Source organism: Gobio gobio (genome assembly GCF_949357685.1).
Source record: "Gobio gobio genome assembly, chromosome: 7".
NCBI classification, from domain to species: domain Eukaryota; kingdom Metazoa; phylum Chordata; class Actinopteri; order Cypriniformes; family Gobionidae; genus Gobio; species Gobio gobio.
In genome coordinates, this window is record NC_137103.1 from 6,642,114 (window position 1) to 6,665,237 (window position 23,124).

A 23,124-nucleotide genomic window follows, 5' to 3' on the forward strand; every position below is an offset into this window, starting at 1 on the left:
TTGATGCGTAAGGCACTTCTATCTGTTTCTCCTGCTCTGGCTCTAGCTCATACTTTATGGAGAGCAGATATGGTTTGCTCTTATTCTCTGTGATGTTCCTCATTTTAGGCTGCTTTGGATAAAAGCAATGTAAATGTAACCGTTGGAAACAGTGTCAAATAGCTTAACACATTGAAATATCCTCCGGTGTGTAACTATTTACATGCCATTTTCAGTACCTCATGCTGTACTTTGCACTATTTTGACACAACACAAGGCCGTTTATAAAGCGAGCTTGAAGACAAACGGTTTCAACTTCAGTCAGCGCATAAGAACATACACATTATCTTATACAATATATAAAGTCTTAATGAAAACAAAAGATTGAGTCCATTTGTCACCAATACCGCCCAGCCTGACTTTAGATGTTCTCCCTCTTTTTATAATTTGACAGGTAAGTAAGGCTGGAAAAGCACTGGATCAATCATTCACAGACAGACAGCAGGTTAGAGATCATCCTCACCGCCGCTGAGAGTGAACTGTGACCACTCTGTGATGTTTGTATGTACTGTAATAAAATAAAGAAGCAAACACAGGCACGAGTGTATCTTCTCTTTCTTTACTCTCTTTCTTCTCCTCTTCCTTCTCCTCTACTGCCATCTAGTGGCTACACAATGCTTCTGCAGACACAACATTTCCCCTTTCTTTGAAGCATTTATATTGGGGTATTGTACTAGAACATTACAACAATACTGTAAAGTACTATTAGTAAAACCATTGGTGTATTACTCCTGAGGACTTCAAAGAACATTTTCTTTAATGAGTGCCTTAATAACATTTAAACTTAACCAAGTAAACAACTCAAAACAACAACTGTTGAATTATGGCTATTTCAGCACCATTACCTCTATTTATTTCCGTAACACAAAGTCCTTCAACCAAGCTGGCTGTTTAGGAACTCTCACACTTCTTCTGTTACTCAATTGCTGTTCTTGTACCTGAACCTGAGGCTGTAAGCTTGGTTTCACTTCTGGTGTTTTTCTCAAACTTATCAACACCTCGTTTGGAACTCCAGTGAGACGAGAAGCGTTCCATTTCTTTCCATCCTCCAGCAAGAACGTGTTTGGACCAACTCTCTTTCTCACCAAAAATGGAGCAGTGTACCTTGTTGAGCCTTTATGAACATGCTCTGGTTTCTTAATACGCACCCAGTCCTTTTCCTTGAATTTGGGTACCTTAGCTCCTCTCTTTTTGTCAGTATAGTCTTTACATTTCTGCTGTTTACGTGTCACAGTGTCTTTGATCTCTGAATAGGTCTTCGCTTCCGTGCAGGCAGGCAGTACATTCAATTTTGTGCGCATCTTGCGACCACGAAGGAGTTCGAAAGGTGTAGCCCCCGTGGTAGCATGTGGTGTTGCTCGGAAATTATGCAAAAACTGCGTCACAGCCAACTTCCATGGCTTCTTTTCCTGGATTGCAGATTGAATGCATTGTTTCAACACCCTATTAAATCGTTCAACTGCCCCGTTGGCCTGTGGATAATATACACTGGAGTACACATGATGAATGTTACGCTCCTTCAGGAAATCAGCAAAAGCAGTAGATGTTAGTTGTGGACCATTGTCAGACACTAAACAGTGTGGGTTTCCTTCTCTACTAAAGATGGTGTCCAGAAAGTTTGTTATGACATCTGTTGTCACTTGCGATGCAAAAGCTACCTCTGGCCACTTACTATAGTAGTCCACCAGTGTTATGGCGTAGCGGCAATCCCACGTAGCAGACTCAAATGGTCCCACAATATCGATGGCTACCTTTTCCCATGGACCATTAGGTAGTTTCACAGGTATGAGAGGTGCAGGTGCAGGCTTGGCTGTTTTGTCATTCAGCTGACATGTCAAACATGAGGCAATCAAAGTCTCTACACTTCTGCCCATTTTCGGCCACCAGTAGAGCTCGCGCAGTCTTTGTTTTGTCCGTACAATGCCTTGGTGTCCTTCATGAGCTAAATTCACCAGTCTTGTACGCAGTGATAATGGGACTACTAGGCAGTGATCACCACGCATAATCAACGGACCTTCCACGGAAAGCTCATGTCTGATGTGAAAGTAAGGCTCTAGTTCTTGTGTCACTGACTTCTTGTTTTTAGGCCAGCCATTCACAATTTGTGCGCGAAGTTGTGCTAGCTGAAGGCAGTTCTCTGATGCAGAAGAGAATTCAGAGACTGACATGGCAAGTAAGTGTGAAACAGTGGCAACCATTTCTGGTTCATCTGTTGAGTCACTGGTCTCAGGTAAGGGGAGCCGAGATAGGCAGTCTGCTGTTGTGTTGTACCTCCCAGGGCGGAATGCCACATCATAGGAATAGCATAACAGACGGGCTGACCACCTGGCAATTCGCATGCCAGCTCTCCCTGTTCCTTTGGATGTAAGAAGCGTTGTAAGGGCTTGGTGATCGGTGCGCAGAACGAAATGTCTACCCCAAAGATACGTTCTCCATTTTTCAATGCTCCACACGCAAGCCAGTGCTTCCCTTTCCACAGTCGAGTACTTTCTTTCGGCTTGCGAAAGAGTTCGAGAGGCAAATGCCACTATGTGCTCGGTACCATCAGTGCGCAGTTGAGAAAGAACACCCCCCACACCGTAATCAGAAGCATCTGTACTCACGTAAGTTGGCAGTCGGGGGTCAAACAGAGCTAGAATGGGGCTCTTTGATAAGAGTGTCTTCAGTGTGACGAAACTTTGTTCAGCTTTATCAGTCCAGAGAATGTTTGTGTCAGTGGAGGTTCTCAAAACTTCTCGCAGGGGTTCAACCACTGTTGCATAATCTGGTATAAATTTACTATACCAAGATGTGAGGCCCAAGAATGAGCGCAGTGAGGCAGAATCATGGGGCGCAGGCGCGTGTACAACAGCAGCTACGTTATCGGGGTCTGGATGCAATCCCTCTTTAGAAATTGTGTGCCCCAAAAATTTAAGTGTTTGCAGCTTAAATTTACATTTCTGCATATTTAGTTTCAGACCTGCCTTGTTCAGACAGTGAAGTACAGCATTTAAGCGAGTGTCATGGATGTCCTCTGTTGCGCCATAAACGATTAGGTCATCCAGATAAGCTTGAACACCTGACAATCCATGCAGTATAGTCATCATCATTTTCTGGAAAGCAGGCGCGGCTGAAGCCAGTCCGTATGGGACACGTTTATAACGAAACAGGCCGTCCAGGGTAATAAATGCTGTTAAGTCTCGACTTTCCGGGTGCAATGGAACCTGGTGGTATGCTGAGGCTAGGTCTATGGTTGAGAATACTGTCGCCCCACGCAATTCAGCCAACAGTTCCTCTATATGGGGCAAGGGGTGACTATCTATCACTATAGCCTTATTAGGCTCCCTTAAATCAACGCACATGCGAATTCCACCTCCTTTTTTCTGTGTCACTACAATTGGGGAGACCCATGGAGATGCATCAACCCGTTCGATTATGTCATGCTCCAACAGATTTTTCAGTTCATCTGAAACTGCTTGCCTCACTGACAATGGCAGTCTTCTCAATTTTTGCTGAACAGGAGTGAAACCCTCTTTCACTTTCACTTTGTGTATGAATCCACTTGCGCAGCCTACCGTATGCACTGGAAGTATTTCCGGATTCTCATTCGTGATCACAGTATCGCCTTCAATACGACAGTGAAGAGCTTTCAGCAGATCCATTCCCAGCAAAGGTGAGCCTGACTTTACTATGTAGAATGTGCCCACCGCTGTATTACCATCATGGAAGACGTTCGTAGAGAAACAACCCAGCACTGGAATAGTCTCTTTGGAATAGGAAACTAATTTTACTTTCGCTGGATTGAGGGTGCATGAAGTGAAATGTTTACGGTACATGCTCTCGGGTATAATGGATACTGAAGAGCCTGTGTCCACAATTAACTCCACTGGCTGACAATGTCCGTCATTGGTTTTAATTTGCACTGAGCAGAGGATTTTGTCTGTCACAGTCTTAGGGTCATTCATGTACAATACAGTGAGCTCTGGTATCTCAATCTCACGTACCTGTTTCTGTGATGAGCGGCAAACTTTTGCAAAATGCCCAATTTTTCCACATGAATTGCATACTGCTTTGATCGCTGGACATGAAGGTTTGTTAGCCAGATGGTTGTTGGATCCGCAACGGTAACATGAACGTCGTTGTCTCGCGTTAGCGACTGGTCGCTCTGACGAAGAGGAAGGTGTTATATTTCTGTCCCGTTGTTTTACATTCCGGTGACTTTGTATGGCTCGTACTTGTGAAGTGTCTGAAAGAATCTCAGAGTTCTTTAATGCAGTCTCCATTTGCGCTGCTATCAAAACAGCTTTGTTCAGAGTGAGGTCCGCTTCTAGTAAAAGTCTATCCCGAACGCGTGAATTAGCTGCTCGCTCCACGAGCTGATCACGTAGCATTTGTTCTTCCATGTCTCCGAAATCACATGCAGCCGAAAGTTCCCGCAAAGCAGCAAGGAACTGGTTAACAGTTTCATCAGTCCGCTGTGTTCTTTGTCTGAATTTGTGTCTCTCTGCGACAACATTAACTGCAGGAACGAAATATTGTTTCAGTGCAGATACGGCTGTAGTATAAGTATTGCCCGTGTCTGGTAAGTTATAAAACAGTCTTTGTCCTTCTGTGCCTAAAGCATGTAGCAGAACAGCTCGCTTTCTTTCCTCCGGCCATGCGTCGCCAGTAGCATCGATCACGAGTAGGTAATTTTCAAACATTTTTAGCCAGACTGTAAAAGTAAGTGAAGGCTCACCAGGGCATGGCAGGAATGGAGCCGGTAAAGGAACTGTAATCGACATCCTCGTCGCCAATTGTGATGTTTGTATGTACTGTAATAAAATAAAGAAGCAAACACAGGCACGAGTGTATCTTCTCTTTCTTTACTCTCTTTCTTCTCCTCTTCCTTCTCCTCTACTGCCATCTAGTGGCTACACAATGCTTCTGCAGACACAACACACTCATACTGAGCTAAATCACTACAATTGGATTAAACTGTTCACTATCGGACAAAAGTTTGGAATAATTATGATATTTTTTATTTTTTTGAAGTCTCTTCTGCTCACCCAGGCTGCATTTATTTGATCAAAAATACAATAATGTTGTAAAATATTCATCCAGTGTAAAGCAGCTGTTCTCTCTGAATATATAGTAAAGTGTGATGTATTCCTGTGATCAAAGCTGAATTTATCATCATTACTCCAGTCTTCAGTATCACATGATCCTTCACAAATCACTCTCATAATGAAGATTTGATGCTCAACAAACATTTATGATTTTTTATCAGTGTTGAAAACAGTTAATATTTCTGTGTTAATTCATGCTAGTAAAGTGTTAAAGCAGCACTAGGTAGTTTTTGCTCTCGGGTCCCCCTACAGTTGGGAAACAGTATTGTCCTCTACTACTGTCGTAAACTGTCATTCTACATCAGGGGATGCATCGCACGTGCATTTATTGACATGACAACCATGATAGCCCTGAACACTGCAGGAGTTCACATGCAGGTGTTCTGCTTGCGTCGCGTGTGAAATGTCTTCATCCCAGGTACAGTGGCATATGTTTCAGCATGTCATATGAATATAATTTCATGGGTTTTATTTTTTTTCAAACCCCAAATGATCGCGATTCTCACGTTTACAAGCCAGCGTCATTATAGTAGCCTAGTCTATTGGTTACCGTTTTACAGAATCTATATGATATTTCAATTCAATGTTTGAGTGGTAGGTAATAACCATATAACGTCAATATTATAATATCAAGCTACCATAGATGAATCTGCAAATGTGAAAAATCGATTTGCATTATAGCTTGAGGAAAGACAAATAAACCAATATCACAGACATGTTAGGTATCCTAAAATATGATTTTGTACGTCTTGCGTATTTACTTGCAAGAATGTAGCCCCTCCTCCTTCAGCTCACGCCAACGAGCAAACGCTGGCCCAATGTTGATCCTCGTCCTGCCTTTAATCACTTTATCGTTTCCTCTTTTTGCTTTCCTCCGACAAAACCTTTGCTTTCTTATTTTTCTGTGCTGCTTCGGCCATGACTATAACATTCGGCAAACAAATGATAGTTTTTCTCGCACGTCCGAATTTAAGGAAGTGGGGGTGTTGGTGGAAGTGACGTATATGCCGTAAAGCAGTCGAATTTTGTAGTTCTTTTTTTTCTCGGGTTACTACCCGAAACCCAAAGTTTAAAAGTACGATTAAAAACGTAATACAGACCCCGTCAGGCTATGGCAGACGTGTCATTCAACCTATTGTAAGTCGATGTATCATCTCACGAATCTTGAAAATATATTATAAAGGTTGAAAAGTTACCTAGTGCTGCTTTAAGTCATGTTATCAACATGCTAATTCAAGCTAGCAACTAGCTAAAAACATGCAAACAACATGGCAACTCATGTTAACAATTCATGTTAGCATTGACATAACAAAAACATGGTATTTCATGATAAGAAAACATTAAATCATGTCATCAATGTGTTAAATGCTAATTCATACTAGCAATGTGTTAAACATGCTAGCAACATGCTAACATAGCTGCTTCCGAAATCGAATACTTCTCTACAACATAGTATGCGAAAAACAGTACGCCAACAGAGTAGTATGTCCGAATTCATAGTGGACGAAAAGTACCCGAATGACACTGCCAGTGACTCTGTTTGCCTGCTAAACTTCAAACATCCCTCACACGTCGCTGGGGTGAAGTCTGGAGGCCGGTGAGAGGGTCAGGACACGAGATAACATCAGGGCCAACGGCAAACAGAACCGACTCCATTACCCACAAACACGCCACTGTTACAGCTCCAGATCTACTGCAATGGTTTAAAGGTGATTTAGAGTAAATGCTGTGGGAGAAAGTCTGCACGTCTGGAAGTGTTTGGGACTTTCTGTTCCCTGAGCAGTGTTGGGAATAACGGCGTTATAGATAAACGGCGTTACTAACGGAATTACTTTTTTCAGTAACGAGTAATCAAACGAATTACTGTTTCTTCCGTTACAACGCCGTTAGCGTTACTGAGGAAAAAAATGCGGCGTTACTATAATTGAGCTCACTGAAGCGGTTTTCATCCGAACAGGCTCTCTGTCAGTCAGACCTGCAACGCGCGCGCGTGTGTGTGTGTCTGTGTGTGCGCGCGCGCTAGCCATGCGTGTTGGGGGTTGGGTTGGGTGGTACACATAACTGATGATGATTGGTGGGTGGGAGACAAGGTTGAGGTTGATAGGTTGAGTTCACACACACACACACCTTTGACGCACACGCATATGCACAGTCAGCGATGGCAGTCCAACGACTTCAAAGGTAGCTTTCGCAAACTGGAAGTATAAGCGCTACTTTTCCCTCGTTGAGGTGAACGGTAAGAATGTTTATAAACATATAAACATTACATAAATGTAACGTGAAGCTTATGCCCAGGGAGAAAGAGTCTATCCACGTCGGTGGCAAGTAATTCTATTTCTAATCTAATGAAGCCTCACGTCATCACAGCCACAATATTAGTGGCTAAAAACCCAGGTGATAACGTGTGCTCCACTACCAGAGGAGTAGTAAAGAAGTACTGATACTATTTACACAATATTTACACTATAGTAGATCTATTGATAATATTTACACAATATGTACACTATAGTAGGTCTACTGATAATATTTACAATAATATATTGAATTTGATAGGTGTCTCTCACATTGTCCCACAGCAACATTACAATAGTGTACATTAATGTACAATGTTTTATAATAATAATTTATTCTATTTAGTGTCCAATTCATTCATTTAACATATTTAATATTGGGGGCATCCAAGTTATTTGACATATTTGAACATTTGAAGAAAAAAAAAAGTAACACATTAGTTACTTTCCCTGGTAATTAGTTACTTTTATAATGATGTAACTCAGTTACTAACTCAGTTACTATTTGTAAGAAGTAACTAGTAACTATAACTAATTACTTTTTTAAAGTAACGTGCCCAACACTGTCCCTGAGGGAGTTATTTCTGGTCCTTAGAGATAAAAACCGAAAACAAGTGATTACTTATGCCAGCAGCTATTATCTAAAGTCATCTCTCAGTTTTCCATGCATGTTGTGTTGCCAGTGGACTATATCAAGCCAAATCTAAGATTAAATGAAGAAGAATGAGGCCATCTGAGTGATCTCTTCATGTTGAATGGAGGACAGGAAGAGAATAAATCAGGGAAGAGTGACGGATACAGACCAAAAACATCACATTTATCATATGTGTGACCCTGGACCACAAAACCAGTCATAAGGGTCTATTCTTTGAAATTGAGATTTAATATGAATGCACGCCCAATGGAAGTGCCAATGCCATGGCATGCGGAATTTGCATGCGTAACTCCGCCCCACCTCGTGGGTATATAAGGAAGCACGCTGGCAACATCGCATTATGTTTCTGCTTTGGAGCCAAGAGTATCTCTTCACTCCTTCAAGCCTGCTAACTGAGTCTTTGTCAGCCTTCGAGACGAACAGCTTTCAGAGGCGTTGGTGTCTACGGCGCGTTCCAGTGATCGCATACTGCCTGCCTGCTGATCTGCGCAGTGGTCCGTCTGACAGCGTGTGTGTGGTCCCTGGGCGCTTCGGCGTCTCTGCGAAGCTTTCTCTCCTAAAAGAGCTTACACGTGGCACGTCCTTTTCAGGATGTCTCGCCCGTGTACTTCTGGGTGTGGCCGGTCGCTTTCATCTTCTGATGGTTCCCACTGCGGAAACATGACCATCATGGTGCTGCGGTCAAGACTTCATGATCTTCGTAATGACGTGAGAGTCCCCTCTACCACACCCCGATCTACCGTTTCCCCGAGGGGCGGTACTTCGGCTGGTGGTCAGGGTGATCTGATGGTGACGGTGTGGAACAAAGCCCCGACGCTCATGCCTCGGGCCACACCCCCCTCTAGCGCTCCGCAACCCGCGATTGTCCAGGCGGAGATCGCGGGGCCTGCTCCGGCCCCCCCGCGTATCTCGTTTGGCGCTCCGGAGGATGATGCGATGTCGATCACCGCATCACAAGGTGGGCTCGAGTCCTCTGAGGATGATGACTCAGCTGTGCTGCCACCCTGTCCTGAGCGCTCGTGGCTCGATGATTGGTTTTTGGGGGCCTGCGCTGACACCCGTCAGTCCCCACCCCCAATACCTTTCTTTCCCGAGCTGCATGAGGAGGTTGCGCGGTCCTGGAAGTCCCCGTTGTCTTCCCGTGACCGTTCGGTGACCTCCTCCGCCTTCTCCACCCTTGATGGGGCCGAGGCCAATGGGTACACTGGGGTCCCCCCAGCTGAACGTTCTGTTGCGATGCAACTGTGTCTGCAGAGCGCTTCAACATGGCGTGGCGACCCTAAGCACCCCCCCAAAGCCTGTCGATTCACATCAACCTTGGTGGCGAAATCGCACAGAGCTGCGGGGCAGGCTGCTGCCTCTTTGCATTCCATGGCGATCCTTCAGGTCTACCAGGCCAGGATCCTCAAGGACATGCACGAGGGTGGAGTTGATCCGGGGCTCGTTTAGACGAAGGTGACCGCACGCTCCCTGGGTCAAGTGATGTCCACAAATGTGGTCCAGGAGTGACATTTGTGGCTTAACCTGGCCTATATGCGGGACAGCGAGCGAACACGTTTCCTCGATGCCCCCATATCCCAGGCTGGCCTCTTTGGCGACCCACCCACGGGTCCCGCCACTCGAATCCCTCTCTGTCGCCAGCCCCCTGGCAGAGCAGACCCCAGTGGAACGTGCGTTCTTCCCTGGTCTCCTCTGTCAGGACGCAGCCGTTAACCGTGCCCCCACACCGGAACGCCCAACAGCCTCTCTTGTCCGGGCCGGTAATGCTGCATCGCTGGCCCACACCGGGTTCGCCTGTGGTCCGAATGACCCCGCTGGTGCAGTTTCTGGGAGCCTGGCTTCAGCTTCCGGGACTGTCCCGCTGGGTTGCGAAGACCGTCAGACGCGGCTACGCGATTCAGTTCGCGCAGGCTCCTCCCTGCTTCCGGGGAGTCCGCTTTACTATGGTCGGGGCCAATGCCCCTGTCATGCGAGCGGAGGTTGCCACCCTACTGGCGAAGGGTGCGATCGAGCCTGTCCCTCCAGCTGAGATGAAGTCCGGGTTCTACAGCCCCTACTTCATTGTACCCAAAAAGACCGGTGGGTTAAGACCGATCCTGGACCTGCGCATATTGAACCGTTACCTTCACAGGCTTCCGTTCAAGATGTTGACAGCGAAATGCCTTTTCGAATGCGTTCGTCCGGACGGTTGGTTTGCAGCGATCGACCTGAAGGACGCCTACTTCCATGTCTCCATCCTACCTCGACACAGACCGTTCCTACGGTTTGCTTTCGAGGGGTGGGCATATCAGTACGCGGTCCTCCCATTCGGGCTATCTCTGTCCCCTCGCGTCTTTACGAAGATTGTCAAGGCAGCCCTTGCGCCTCTCCGGCAGCACGGGGTTCGCATCCTGAACTACCTCGACGACTGGCTCATAATGAGTCACTCTCGAGAGCAGGTTTGCGGACACAGAGATCTAGTGCTCCATCACTTAGCCCGTCTGGGCCTTCGGGTCAACTGGGAGATGAGCAAACTTTGCCCCGTGCAGAGGATCTCTTTTCTCGGTATGGATATCGACTCGGTCGCCATGTGCGCGCAGCTTACGAGCGAGCGCGCGCAGTCTCTGCTGACTTGCCTCCGTCAAATCGAGAGCAAGAGTGCGGTTCCACTGAAACAGTTTCAGAGGCTCCTGGGGCATATGGCATCTGCAGCCGCGGTAACGCAGCTCGGATTGCTTCATATGAGACCGCTTCAGCACTGGCTACGCGATCGAGTCCCGAGATGGGCATGGCGGTCTGGCACGCTCCGGGTACAAGTGACTCGGGCCTGCTTACAGACGCTCACCCCGTGGTTGAACCTCAGTTTTCTACGGACCGGAGTGTCCTTAGAACGAGTTTCCAGGCATGTTGTTGTATCAACAGATGCCTCCTCCACGGGCTGGGGTGCCATGTGCAATGGACAAGCAGCCGCGGGCTCCTGGACAGGACCCCAGCGCCTTCTGCATGTCAATTACCTCGAGTTGCTGGCAGTACGGTTCGCCCTGCACCGCTTCCGAGCGTTGCTGAGGGGTCAACATGTACTAGTCCGGACAGACAACACGGCCACAGTAGCGTACATCAACCACCAGGGCGGTCTGCGCTCCCACTGTATGTCTCAACTCGCCCGCCATCTCGTTTTGTGGAGTCAGAAGCGCCTGAGGTCCCTTCGTGCTGTCCACATCCCGGGAGAACTGAACCGTGCAGCCGACAAGCTCTCATGGATTCAGCCACTTCCTGGAGAATAGAAACTCCATCCCCAGACAGTCCAGTTGATTTGGGAACAGTTCGGCGACGCACAGGTAGATCTGTTTGCCTCCCACGACTCTTCCCATTGCAGCCTGTACTATTCCCTGACCGAGGGCACGCTCGGCACGGATGCACTGGCGCACAGCTGGCCGTGGGGCCTACGCTTGTATGCGTTCCCCCCAGTGAGCCTTCTCGCACGGGTACTGTGCAAGATCAGGGAGGATAAGGAACAGGTCATGTTGGTCGCCCCGTATTGGCACGGCCAGACCTGGTTCTCAGAACTACTACTCCTTGCGACAGCCCCTCCCTGGCCTATCCCTCTGAGACCGGACCTCCTCTCTCAGAGATGGGGCACTCTATGGCAACCGCGTCCAGCGTTCTGGAAGCTCCACGTGTGGCTTCTGGACGGGACGCGGCAGGTTTGAGTGGCCTGCCACCTACGGTGGTCGCCACCATCACTTCCGCTAGGGCAGAGTCTACACGACACTTCTATGCGTTGAAGTGGAACCTCTTCGTCACCTGGTGCTCTTCCCGCCAAGAAGACCCCTGGAAATACCCGATCGGGTCTGTGCTATCGTTCCTCCAAGAGGGGCTGGAGCGAAGGCTGTCTCCCTCCACCCTTAAAGTGTATGTGGCCGCAATATCTGCCCATCTCAACCTCTTGGGGGACAAAAAGGTAAGTCAGCACGACCTGATCATCAGGTTCCTGAGGGGGGCAAGGAGACCGAATCCTCCTCGCTCTCCTCTCGTTCCCTCTTGGGACCTCTCAGTAGTTCTAAGTGCTCTGCAGAGGCCTCCCTTTGAGCCTTTGCGGTCTGTTGATATTAAGTTCCTGTCGATGAAGACGGCACTGCTGACCGCACTGGCCTCCGTTAAGAGGGTCGGGGACCTGCAGACATTTTCGTTTGACGAAGCGTGCCTAGAATTAGGCTAACTCTCACGTGATCCTGAGACCCCGGCCTGGATATGTGCCCAAGGTTCCTACCACCCCATTCAGAGATCAGGTGGTGAAACTGCAAGCACTGCCTTTGGAGGAGGCAGACCCAGCCTTGGCATTGCTCTGTCCAGTAGCACAGATCGTTTTTTATATATAAATTTACAAAAAAAAATACCTTCTTAATATCCTAATGATTTTTGGCATAAACGAGCACGTTTACTGAAGCGAGAGCCTCGTGAAAGAACTTGGATAGGCAGGAGGGCTTTAATAAAAGGTCACAGCTACAGTCTAGAACTCCCTTAGACTTCAGCATCATTGTTCATAACAACAGGGACTTACAGGGAGTGCAGAATTATTAGGCCATTTGATTTTCTGATCATATTTTTTTCCAGGCACATTTGACCAATTCCAAACCACAGTAATCCTAATAACTACTATTGATTATTTAATAATGTATAAGTGATATATAATTGTTCATGAAGGCTGGAAATGAAAAACACCTTATATTCAGGTGTGCAGAATTATTAGGCATGTTTTCTTTTACAGATAAATTGAGCCAAAAAAGAGATTTAACTCAGACTGAAAAGTCAAAAAGTATTAAATGCCCATGAGAAGGATGCAATACTAATGCAATACTAGACATTGCAGTTAAGGCGTGACCATTGGACAGTGAAATGCTCGTTGGGTCAGCAGGGTCAGACAAAAACATGTGGCGGAGAAAAGACACCTGTTAACCGCAAAAGAATTAAGAATTAAGGTGAAGAATTAAGGGTGAAACCATCAGGAACCCTTTAGTCTCCAGCGCCACCATTTTCCAGAGCTGCAACCTACCTGGAGTCTCCAGAAGTGCAAGGTGTCAGGATCTCAGAGACTTCAGTTAGGTAAAGAATCCTAAAAAATGACCCCCACTAAATAAGAATCACAAGCAGAAGTGTTGTAAAATACACGAAGAAGGTTTTTTTATAGGCTTTATGGACAGATAGGTTGAGAGTGACTCTTGAAGGACCAGCACCACATCCTCTAGTACCACTGTTTGAAGAATTCATCTTCCAGAATCTGGCAGTACGTTTTGGGAGTTCATTTTAGTCCATCCTGAAGTCCGTTTTGCAGAGATGGACTAAAAATGAACTCCCAAAACATACTGCCAGATTCTAACAGTGGTACTAGAGGATGTGTTGTGTTCACGTAATACATACAGTATATATATATACAGTTTTAGTTCTGCTATTAAGGATGTCTGTTTTACGTTGCACATTCTGACACTGTGAGGCCACCGTAGGTGCACGTTGTTGTGTGGGTTCCGGAAAAATAAACGAGTGAGTTGATGCATTGAAAGTGGAAACTAGTTGTTATTTTTTCACCAATATAACAACTACACCTTCTGAAGTCGAGAACACACAAAACTGCTTTCCAACTGGATGCTTAACTTTTTCAAATTTAACTAAACTTTTTACAGCATAAATAGGTGATTCACTCCCTAGTCAATCCAGAAACGACCTCTAACAACCAGAAAACATCAGTCGATCGCTAGATCAGGGCAGTCCGGTTTTGGCAGTACATTTTAGGGATGCACCGAAATGAAAATTCTTGGCCGAAACCGAAAAAGAGGAAACCAAGGCCGAAAACCGAAACACCGAAATAAATTATGCCAATTATTAGTACCATTGCATTTATGGCTATGACTGTGTACTAACTTTACTAAAATCAAGGCATTGCAATTGCATAAATTAATATTCAAGTTTTAAAGAATAAATAAATTACAAATGATGCCAATATTTATTTAGCACATTGCAACAATGCACAGTATAAAATAAAAATCAAACTAAAATGTTTAACTTGACCCCACTCATGTGTACATTAAATAATAATGTACAGGCCTACAGAAAGGTTTTAAAATGAAATGTTCTCTCATAATAACAAAGTGCAGGTCAAGTGCATTTAACATTTTTCTCTGTAGGACTACTACAAAGTGCATTCAGAACAAGTGCAACTGCTTAAAGGGTTAGTTCACCCAAAAATGAAAATTCTGTCATTAATTACTTACCCTCATGTCGTTCGACACCCGTAAGACCTCTGTTCATCTTCGGAACACAAATTAAGATATTTTAATTGAAATCTGATGGCTTTGAAAGGTCTCCATTGGCACAATGCATGGTACACTCTCAAGACCCTTAAAAGGTACTAAAGACGTCGTTACAAAGTGCATCTCACTACAGTGGTTCTACAATAACTTTATGGAGTGATGAGAATAGTTTTTTTGCGCAAAAAAACCCTAAATAACGACTTATATAGTGATGACGATTTCAAAACACGGCATCATGAAGCTTCGAAGCGTTCAGTGAGTCGATTCAGCAGTTTGGATCGCCAAAGTCAGCAGTTTGGCGGTTTGACACGCGATCCGAATCATGATTCGACTCACTGATTCATAACGCTTCGTGAACAGATCTTTGAACAGATTGCTTAAGCCTGGTCTCTGAATCCGGGGAATATAAATAAATATAACTTAAAGGGTAACTTCAGTGATTTAGCATTAGGCTTTGTATCAGTAGAAACCCGGTAGTATATTCAAATTATGGTACTTTCCCTCCTCATATCCCCCTGAGACGAGAGAATTATGCATTTTATTTCTGGAAAAAATCCTCAGATGACGCAAATATCGTCATTTTGCGTCATCAGAGGATTTTTTGGCCAGAGGCTAAAGACTACAGCCATTAGATAGAGCTGTTCCGCATGTTATCAAGCCGCCCATAGGGGAGAGATCTAATGCACAGAATGTAGACACAGAGGGATGCACGGATATTCATAATAACGGAGCGGTGCAGAGCAAGGTGAGTGTTTCAACTTTTCAATGAATTCCTGTGATTAGTTTAGCTTCCATATGCGATCAGAAAACGTGCCAGACTGGCGCTTAACGTTCAGTTTTAAACTGTAGTGTTTATTCTCTAACTTAACAAAATTATTGTATTACTATAAAGATCAAAACGACGGTGTACGGAGTGGCCTCGTTTCTCTGCATTCTGGGAGTTGTTGTCTTTCATCCACATGAGACAAAAATACATTTTCTGTCTTTTCTCAGTCTAGAAGGCACCAAATTCAAAAATAATTTCACATTTCTACTGCATAAATGACCCAGTTTAAATACAAAGCTTAATGCTAAATCACTGAAGTAACCCTTTAAAGGCCCACTGAAATGCATTGAAATGCGCAGATGTAATTTCCACTGAAACAGGAAGACAGGGCGGGACATATCAAACAGCTCCTCCCCTTTTTTAAACAGCCAATAGCGTTTAGTTTATGATCACAGCTCGTCCAGAGCGGTTGAGCTCAGCAAAGCCTCAGTTTCCTCCTAATCTGTTTCCTCGCATTCTGTGCTGCGCCGACTTGATCACATGATCCGCTCTGTGCTATCGTGTCTCTGGACCGGAGCTGCGGCGGCTCACTGACACCAACATCAAACCTGGCCCAATGGAAAGCATATTTACATTGTCTGAATTGTTCCCTATATAGTGCACTATGTGCCATTCACCATGCAGAAAGCAGTAAATGTGTGAACAAGTGACCGATTTGAGCCGCAGTTTCAGCGTCTGGTTTTGATTGGACTGAAAAGGTGATGAGAAGTGCTGAAGCTGAAGTCATCAAAATCATTGCTCCTTATTGGCGGAAGTAAGAGACTGTATAGACGTTTATCTTCTAAATGTGAAGTGTCATTGTTTTAGGGCACACTAGCTTATAGATAGACAGTAAGACTAACATATTCATACTAAAAGCCAATTCTGCTTCAAATAGGGACTTTAAATACCATCATTTCTGCTGAAGAATACCCATAATCCCAAAGGGAAATCAACCAGTTTAGCTTTAACCCCAATTAAACACACCTGTTCCAGCTAATCAAGTCCTTCAGGCTTATATGAGAACTACAGGGAAAATGTTGAAACTAAACTCTCAGGACGGTGACCCTCCAAGAGCCGAGTTTTGCACCCCTGCCCTAAACTCTCAAACTACTCATATTTTAAGTTTATTGCTAAGTTTTTTGTAATTTATATGCCATTTGTAGAGCGTCACATCAAAGTTTGTAATTCCACTGTATTCAGCTGGTTAGTTTGGGGGAGAGCTTATAATATTTATTGAAGAAAGGATGAAGAAAATATATGAAATCCAAACCAAGGTGAATTTCTTTCTGGAAACAACATCTTCAGTGTCTTTGAAAATGGAGGAGCAATCATATGTCGTAATATATTTTGCTCAGGGGCTTTATAAAATATTTGAATGCACAACCTCATAATCATTTCACAGGAAACGGAGTCATCGGTATCCTAATGTTTCATTGATCAAATCCCATAATCATGAGAAGAGAATGAGATGTGACTCACCTGTGGGCGAAACCACGACATTCCCCATTACAACCGGCTTCTCCTGAATCTTCCTCCAGGTTCTTCCTCCTTCTCCCTGCCTCACCCACTCCTGGGCCGTACACACGTACTCCCCTTGGTCTGACGGCTTTGCTTTCCTCAGGACTAGTCCGTAAAATCCCCCTCCACGAAAGTCCAACTGAAGCCCGCCGTCGGTGTAACGCTGAGTGTAGTTGCTTCCCACTTTGATCTTATCATCCGGCCCGAATGTCAAGATTTCCTCCAACGGGTCGCCGGCTTTCCTGATGGACCAGCTAACGGAGAGGAAGGTGTGCTCCGTGAAGCCCCGCGTGGTGTTGCACTGAAGCTCCACTGATTCCCCCTCGGACACCGCTGACTTGGGAATGGCTGGAGAAACCTTCAGACTGTCCCCGATCACTGGACACAAAAGAGGACACTTTAAAGCAGGCCGGGGAGGAGAGGAGTGTCAAAGGGGTTAAAGGTGAAGTGTGTGATTTTCACATCACCAAACAGATTTGTTAGGACAAACATAATCCCACCCTAAACTCATCTCATGGTTTAGACCAGGGGTTCTCCCACTGTCCTACAGAGTTTAGCTCCGACCCTGATCAAACGCTGTAGCTTTCTAGTGAACCTGAAGAGCTTAATTAGCTGGTTCAGGTGTGTTTGATCAGGGTTGGAGCTAAACTCAGCAGGACTGTCTGTAGGCCTCGAGGACCAGGGTTGAGAACGCCTGGTTTAGACCATGTTGTTGTATTCGACCCTGTCTGGCCGCTCAAAACAAACAGATTGTAATTTATTTCATTTGTTGCCACTGGAGCTGTAGAAATTACACATTTCACTTGTATCAAGACATCTGGAATCAGTACAAATACAACATTAAAGCCACAATGTCATTTTTCGTCACTAGAGGTTGCGTATTCTTGATGAGGCCTTGATTTTATTCTGCCGCAGACAAGCACTTCCGCTTCTTCTGTGTGTGGTAACGCAGCGATGTTTATCTGAGTGTGTTAAAGTGATGTTATAATGCGACTCTGTGCATTGGCTATGAGACACTTGTTCACGCTGCAGTGAGCGAGATCATGTTAGGCGCTAAAACATGGTACTCGAGGTAAATCAACAACACCAGATTTACACAATAAGACTAACTGTGTTGAGCTGGGCTTCCGGTTATGACGTGCAGCTGATAAGTCGCACGAGTTGGGCTCGCTGCTAAAATATCCACGAAAAATCCTTCAGAAAGATCAGAACTAGTATACAAACGTCTGCAAAGTATATAAAAGTTTTGCGGGACGAAATGCCACCCAAAATCACCAAATCTGGACAGCATTCGAAGCCGTCTGTGCAGATGGAGGAGGAAAACCTGGCGCCGGCTAGCAAAAAGCTAGCCGAGGCACAAAGCGAACTCAACGCGGCTACAAACGATGACATCCTCAGCGCAATTCAGTCTTTAAAAGCTGACTTTACAAAACAATCCACTGACATGCTAGATGCTATAAATGGCATAAAATCTGATTTATTTTCACAATCGCAAAGAATAGGAGAGGCAGAAGAGAGAATCGCACAAACTGAAGAGGACGTCTCAGCCCTTCAACACAAAGTTAAAAAACTCGAAGAAACAAGTGCATTTCTACGGAACAAAGTACAAGACCTGGAGGACCGCGGAAGGCGTTCTAACCTGAGACTAGTTGGACTGCCCGAGAAAACAGAAGGATCGAATATGTGCGCTTTCATTGAAGCCCTGCTCCCCAGGGTCCTGAACGACACGTTCAGTTCCACTCCTGTCATCGAACGAGCGCATCGAGTAGGACAAGTTAACCCAAATCGCCCGGCGACGCCAAGAGCAATCGTGATGAAGTTCTTAAATTACCAGGATAAGGAGAAGGCTTTGAGAGCAGCTAGAAAACTGAAGGAATTACGCTATGAAGGTCAACGGATCAGCCTGTTCCCGGATCTATCAGCCGAGACGCGTCAGCTCCAACGGCAGTTTGATGGAGTGAAAGCCCAACTTAGAAGCATGGAAATTCGCTACGGTATGCTCTACCCAGCGCACCTGATAGTTACTCACTCCGACCAGCGCCACATCTTTAAATCAGTCTCGGAGGTGGAGGACTTCATTCGGTCATTGCGTACCACTGCTTAAAGCAAGCAAGTGGAGGCTTATTGACAAGACTCAATTCCCTTGTTTATTAAGCAAATGTAACGTTTTTTAGTTATTAAAATGATCGAATTTATGTGAAAACATTACCATAGTCTACCAGATTCAGAACTGGGATAACTACCTCTGCAAAATATCTTATCTGTTTAAATGTAGTTTAACATTATGTACATATGTTAGGTTAGGTTAATACGTTTGTGAATAACGGGACCCGGGTGAATTTGAATTATACCTTTGTTCTATGGGTGGAAGTGTGATTGAGCAAGGTTCGTGGTCCACTTGTTGCTTTTTTTCTTTTTTTTAGTTAGCGAGCCCAAAGGTGAGAATAATGTTTGAGGGCTTGCAATATGTTGCTCCATATTATATGGATCAACCGTGTTTCATAACAAAAGTTGGTTATTGGGGGGTATTTTCATGCTTTCCGTTTGGGGGACTGCATGGTGGGTGGTAGTGGGGGTGGGTGGATGTTGAGGAATCTTTTTTTTTTTTTTTTTTTTCTTCTCTTTCTTTTTTTTCTTTTTCCTTTTCCTTTTCTTCTTTTTTTATGTGGTGCTTGGACACAGCTATATACACTGTAATAAAAGATAAATATGATCCGTAATTCGGAGATAAATATATGTAGCTGGAATATAAGAGGACTAAATAATTTGGTAAAGCTTAAACAAGTATTAGGTCGATTGAAACAAATGGGATCAAATATAAATTTTCTACAGGAAACTCATTTACTAAAAGAAGATATTGATATTAGCAGGGTCACGAAAAGGGGGCCAGGGCAGGTTTTTAATGCTTCTTTCACCTCTCGAGCTAGAGGAGTCATGATCCTTATACACAAGTCTGTTCCATTTCAGTTAAAACAGCAACATATAGATCCTTTTGGGAGATACATAGTTCTTAATGGTACGATTTTAACAACACAAATTAATCTAGTAAATATATACGCTCCTAATATGGATGACCCTTCCTTTTACCAGAACTTCTTTCTCACAATTTCATCTTATCCTGGACATTATGTAATTGGAGGAGATTTTAATTGTGTACTAAACCCAGTCCACGACCGCTCTTCTGGAATAGATAATACCCATCAACAGTCTAAAAAAATTATCCTAAAGTATATAAGTGATCTGAATTTGGTAGAGATATGGCGGTATCTTAACCCGAGCAAAAAAGAATACTCTTGCTTCTCAAACACATACAAAACGCACTCAAGAATAGATTATTTTTTAATTTCTAATAGTCTAGTGTCCAAAGTTGGTAAATGCTGGTATGACAGTATCTTATTGTCTGATCATGCCCCTATTACGTTTACAGTCCAAATGGAAAATCTCATATTTTCCCCTCCCAGATTTAGATTTCAAGCAAGATGGCTATTGGACCCTGATTTTGTTACATTTCTGGATAATAAAATAGACCTATATTTTCTAATTAACACAAACCAGACGAGTGCTTCAGTCAAATGGGAGGCCTTCAAGGCCTATATTAGAGGGGAGATATTAAGTTATACAAGATATAAATCCAAAACGTATAATACACAATTAGAAAATCTGGAAAAACAAATTAAAGTATTAGAGCAACACCTCTTTAGCAACAACGACCCTGTAAAGCGGAAAGAACTTATTTTATTAAAAGCCCAATATAATGAATTAACTAGCAGTAAAATAGCCAATAACTTAATGTGGCTAAAGCAATCATATTACGATCAGGGAGAAAAACCTGGAAAATTGCTTGCATGGAGAATTAAGAAAATACAAACAGACAGAGCCATTAATTCATTAACTTTACAAAATGGGGCAAAGATTGTAGATCCATTGGAAATAAATAATATTTTCAAATTGTATTATGAAAATCTGTACAAAACTGAATACACCAACGATTTAGAAGGGCAAGACCGCTTTCTTGATAAACTTGATTTTCCCAAATTATCTGAGGGGTCGAAAAGTAATTTAGACATAAATCTAAGCCTAGAAGAGCTTTTAGAGGCACTACAGGGCATGAATAGTGGAAAAGCCCCTGGACCTGATAGCCTCCCAATAGAAATTTATAAAACTTTTGCAGGGAAACTTCTACCACACTTGCTTGAAATGTTCAATGAGTCATTTGAAAAGGGAATACTGCCTCCTTCATTAAGATCAGCACTAATTACTCTTATATTAAAGCCAGGCAAACCTGCCAATGAAAAATCTTCTTATAGGCCCATATCTTTAATGTCTTGCGATACAAAAATTCTTTGTAAGGTCCTTGCTAAGAGAATTGAAATGCATATACCGAACCTTATTATGAATGATCAAAATGGGTTTGTGCTTGGAAGACAAGCCTTCCATAACATACGCAGAGTCTTAAATATAATATATAAAAAACAAAATGCCAAGGACCATGCAATCCTGTCGTTGGATGCGGAAAAAGCCTTCGACAGGATTGAATGGGGATACCTTTTCGAGGTACTTAAGAGATTTGGGCTCGGTGATGGGTATATTAAATGGATTAGATTACTTTATAATGATCCACAGGCAGAAATAATTACAAATAGCCAAATTTCAAAACCTTTTAATTTAAGTAGAGGTACTCGCCAGGGGTGTCCACTGTCTCCTCTGTTATTTTTATTTGCAGTAGAACCGCATGCAATGACAATTCGGACTAGTCCTGAAATGAAAGGCATAACAATAGGTGAGAGGGAACACCGCTTATCTCTGTTTGCAGATGATATTGTGGCATTTCTTACAAATCTAGACCCTTCTATTCAAGCACTCACATTCACAGCTTTTGGAGAATTTTCAGGTTACAAAATTAATAATAATAAAAGTGCATTGCTATTATTGAATGAGGATGAAATGAGAAACTCTCTGACCTGTAGGCAATTCACCAGCTCTCCCGAAGGCTTTACATATTTAGGAATTAAGATAACCCCAAATTTAAAGGAAATTATTCAGATTAATTACGACCCAATAGTAAAGAAAGTAACTGACTCGCTCGAGAGGTGGAACGCATTGCCAATTTCTATTATTGGACGTATAAGTATCATAAAAATGTCAATTCTACCCAAATTTTTATACCTTTTCCAGTCAATTCCTCTACCCCTTCCAGCTTCCTTCTTTTCTACACTCAAGAAAACATTCACAAGATTTATATGGAATAACAAGCGCCCTCGGCTACGTCTGTCCTTACTCTATCTACCATACGAACGAGGAGGGCTTAAAGTACCAAATATTAAGCTTTACTATTGGGCAGCACAGCTTTGTTCTGCTATGTACTACTTTATAGATACAGACCATCCAGCATGGATAGATATAGAAAAAAATGGAATAATAATTCCATTACAGATGTATCTTTACTCTTCTTCAATTAAAATGCTCAAAAAAACTACGCACAATCCTTTCCTTAGGAATACCATTTCTGTATGGTATGACGCACATAATTTCTTAGATGAAGCAATTACATTATCAGGTCTGTCACCAATCTGGGGTAATACAAATTTTGTGCCTGGAAGAAGTGACAAGGGATTTAAAAATTGGATGTATAAGGGAGTAAGCCAAGTAAAAGATTTATATGAGGGAGGTATAATGATGTCATTTCAACAACTGATGAGAAAACATGATATCCCTCAGAAACATTTTTTCAAGTATTTACAAATAAGAAGTTTTATATATTCTGAAACCAAAACTTATTCAGAACCCCTTTTGTCAACTATTGAAAATCACACTTTAAAACATTTAAGGGAAAAGGGCAATCTGTCATTCTTTTACAATATACTTTTAGAAGGATCAAAAGAGAATTCATTATCTTATTTAACAGCATGGAAGAATGATCTTCAAGAAGACATATCTAAAGAAGAGTGGATGGAATCTTGTTTGTTTGCCCAAAATCACAGTGTCAATACTGGGGTTAAATTGCTGCAATATAAATGGCTTATGCGGACCTACATTACCCCAGTCAAATTGCATAAATTTAATCCAAATATTCCTGAGAGCTGTTTAAAATGCAAACAAGAAATTGGTACCCTTTATCATTGTATATGGGAGTGTAATGAGATTCAAAGATTTTGGAAGAAGATTGTTTTCTTGATTGGTAAATTGACTGAAGAAAATGTTCCTCTTGCACCCAAACTTTGTCTATTTCATATATACCCAGTGAATTTGGAGATGAATGCAAGAAAGCGCAAACTGGTTGATTTTAGTTTGCTCCAGGCAAAGCGCGCTATTGCTTTAAAATGGAAGGAGACCCAAGGACCCTCGTCTAACCAATGGTTTAAAGGAATGACCAGTAACCTTGCTATGGAAAAACTGACTTACGTAGTTAAAGGGAAACTAAAAGACTTTTACAAAATTTGGA

General features: G+C 43.5%; 1 protein-coding gene across 1 annotated transcript in view; it reads right to left on the minus strand.

Moving 5' to 3' along the window:
- Positions 1-23,124, minus strand: part of LOC307129109 (prostaglandin F2 receptor negative regulator-like) — a 37,998-nt gene that overhangs the window by 894 nt on the left and 13,980 nt on the right. The window contains exon 3 of the mRNA XM_079821299.1: positions 16,644-17,060. Within this exon, the coding sequence (XP_079677425.1) occupies positions 16,644-17,060 (417 nt within the window). The remainder of the gene's footprint in view (positions 1-16,643; positions 17,061-23,124) is intronic.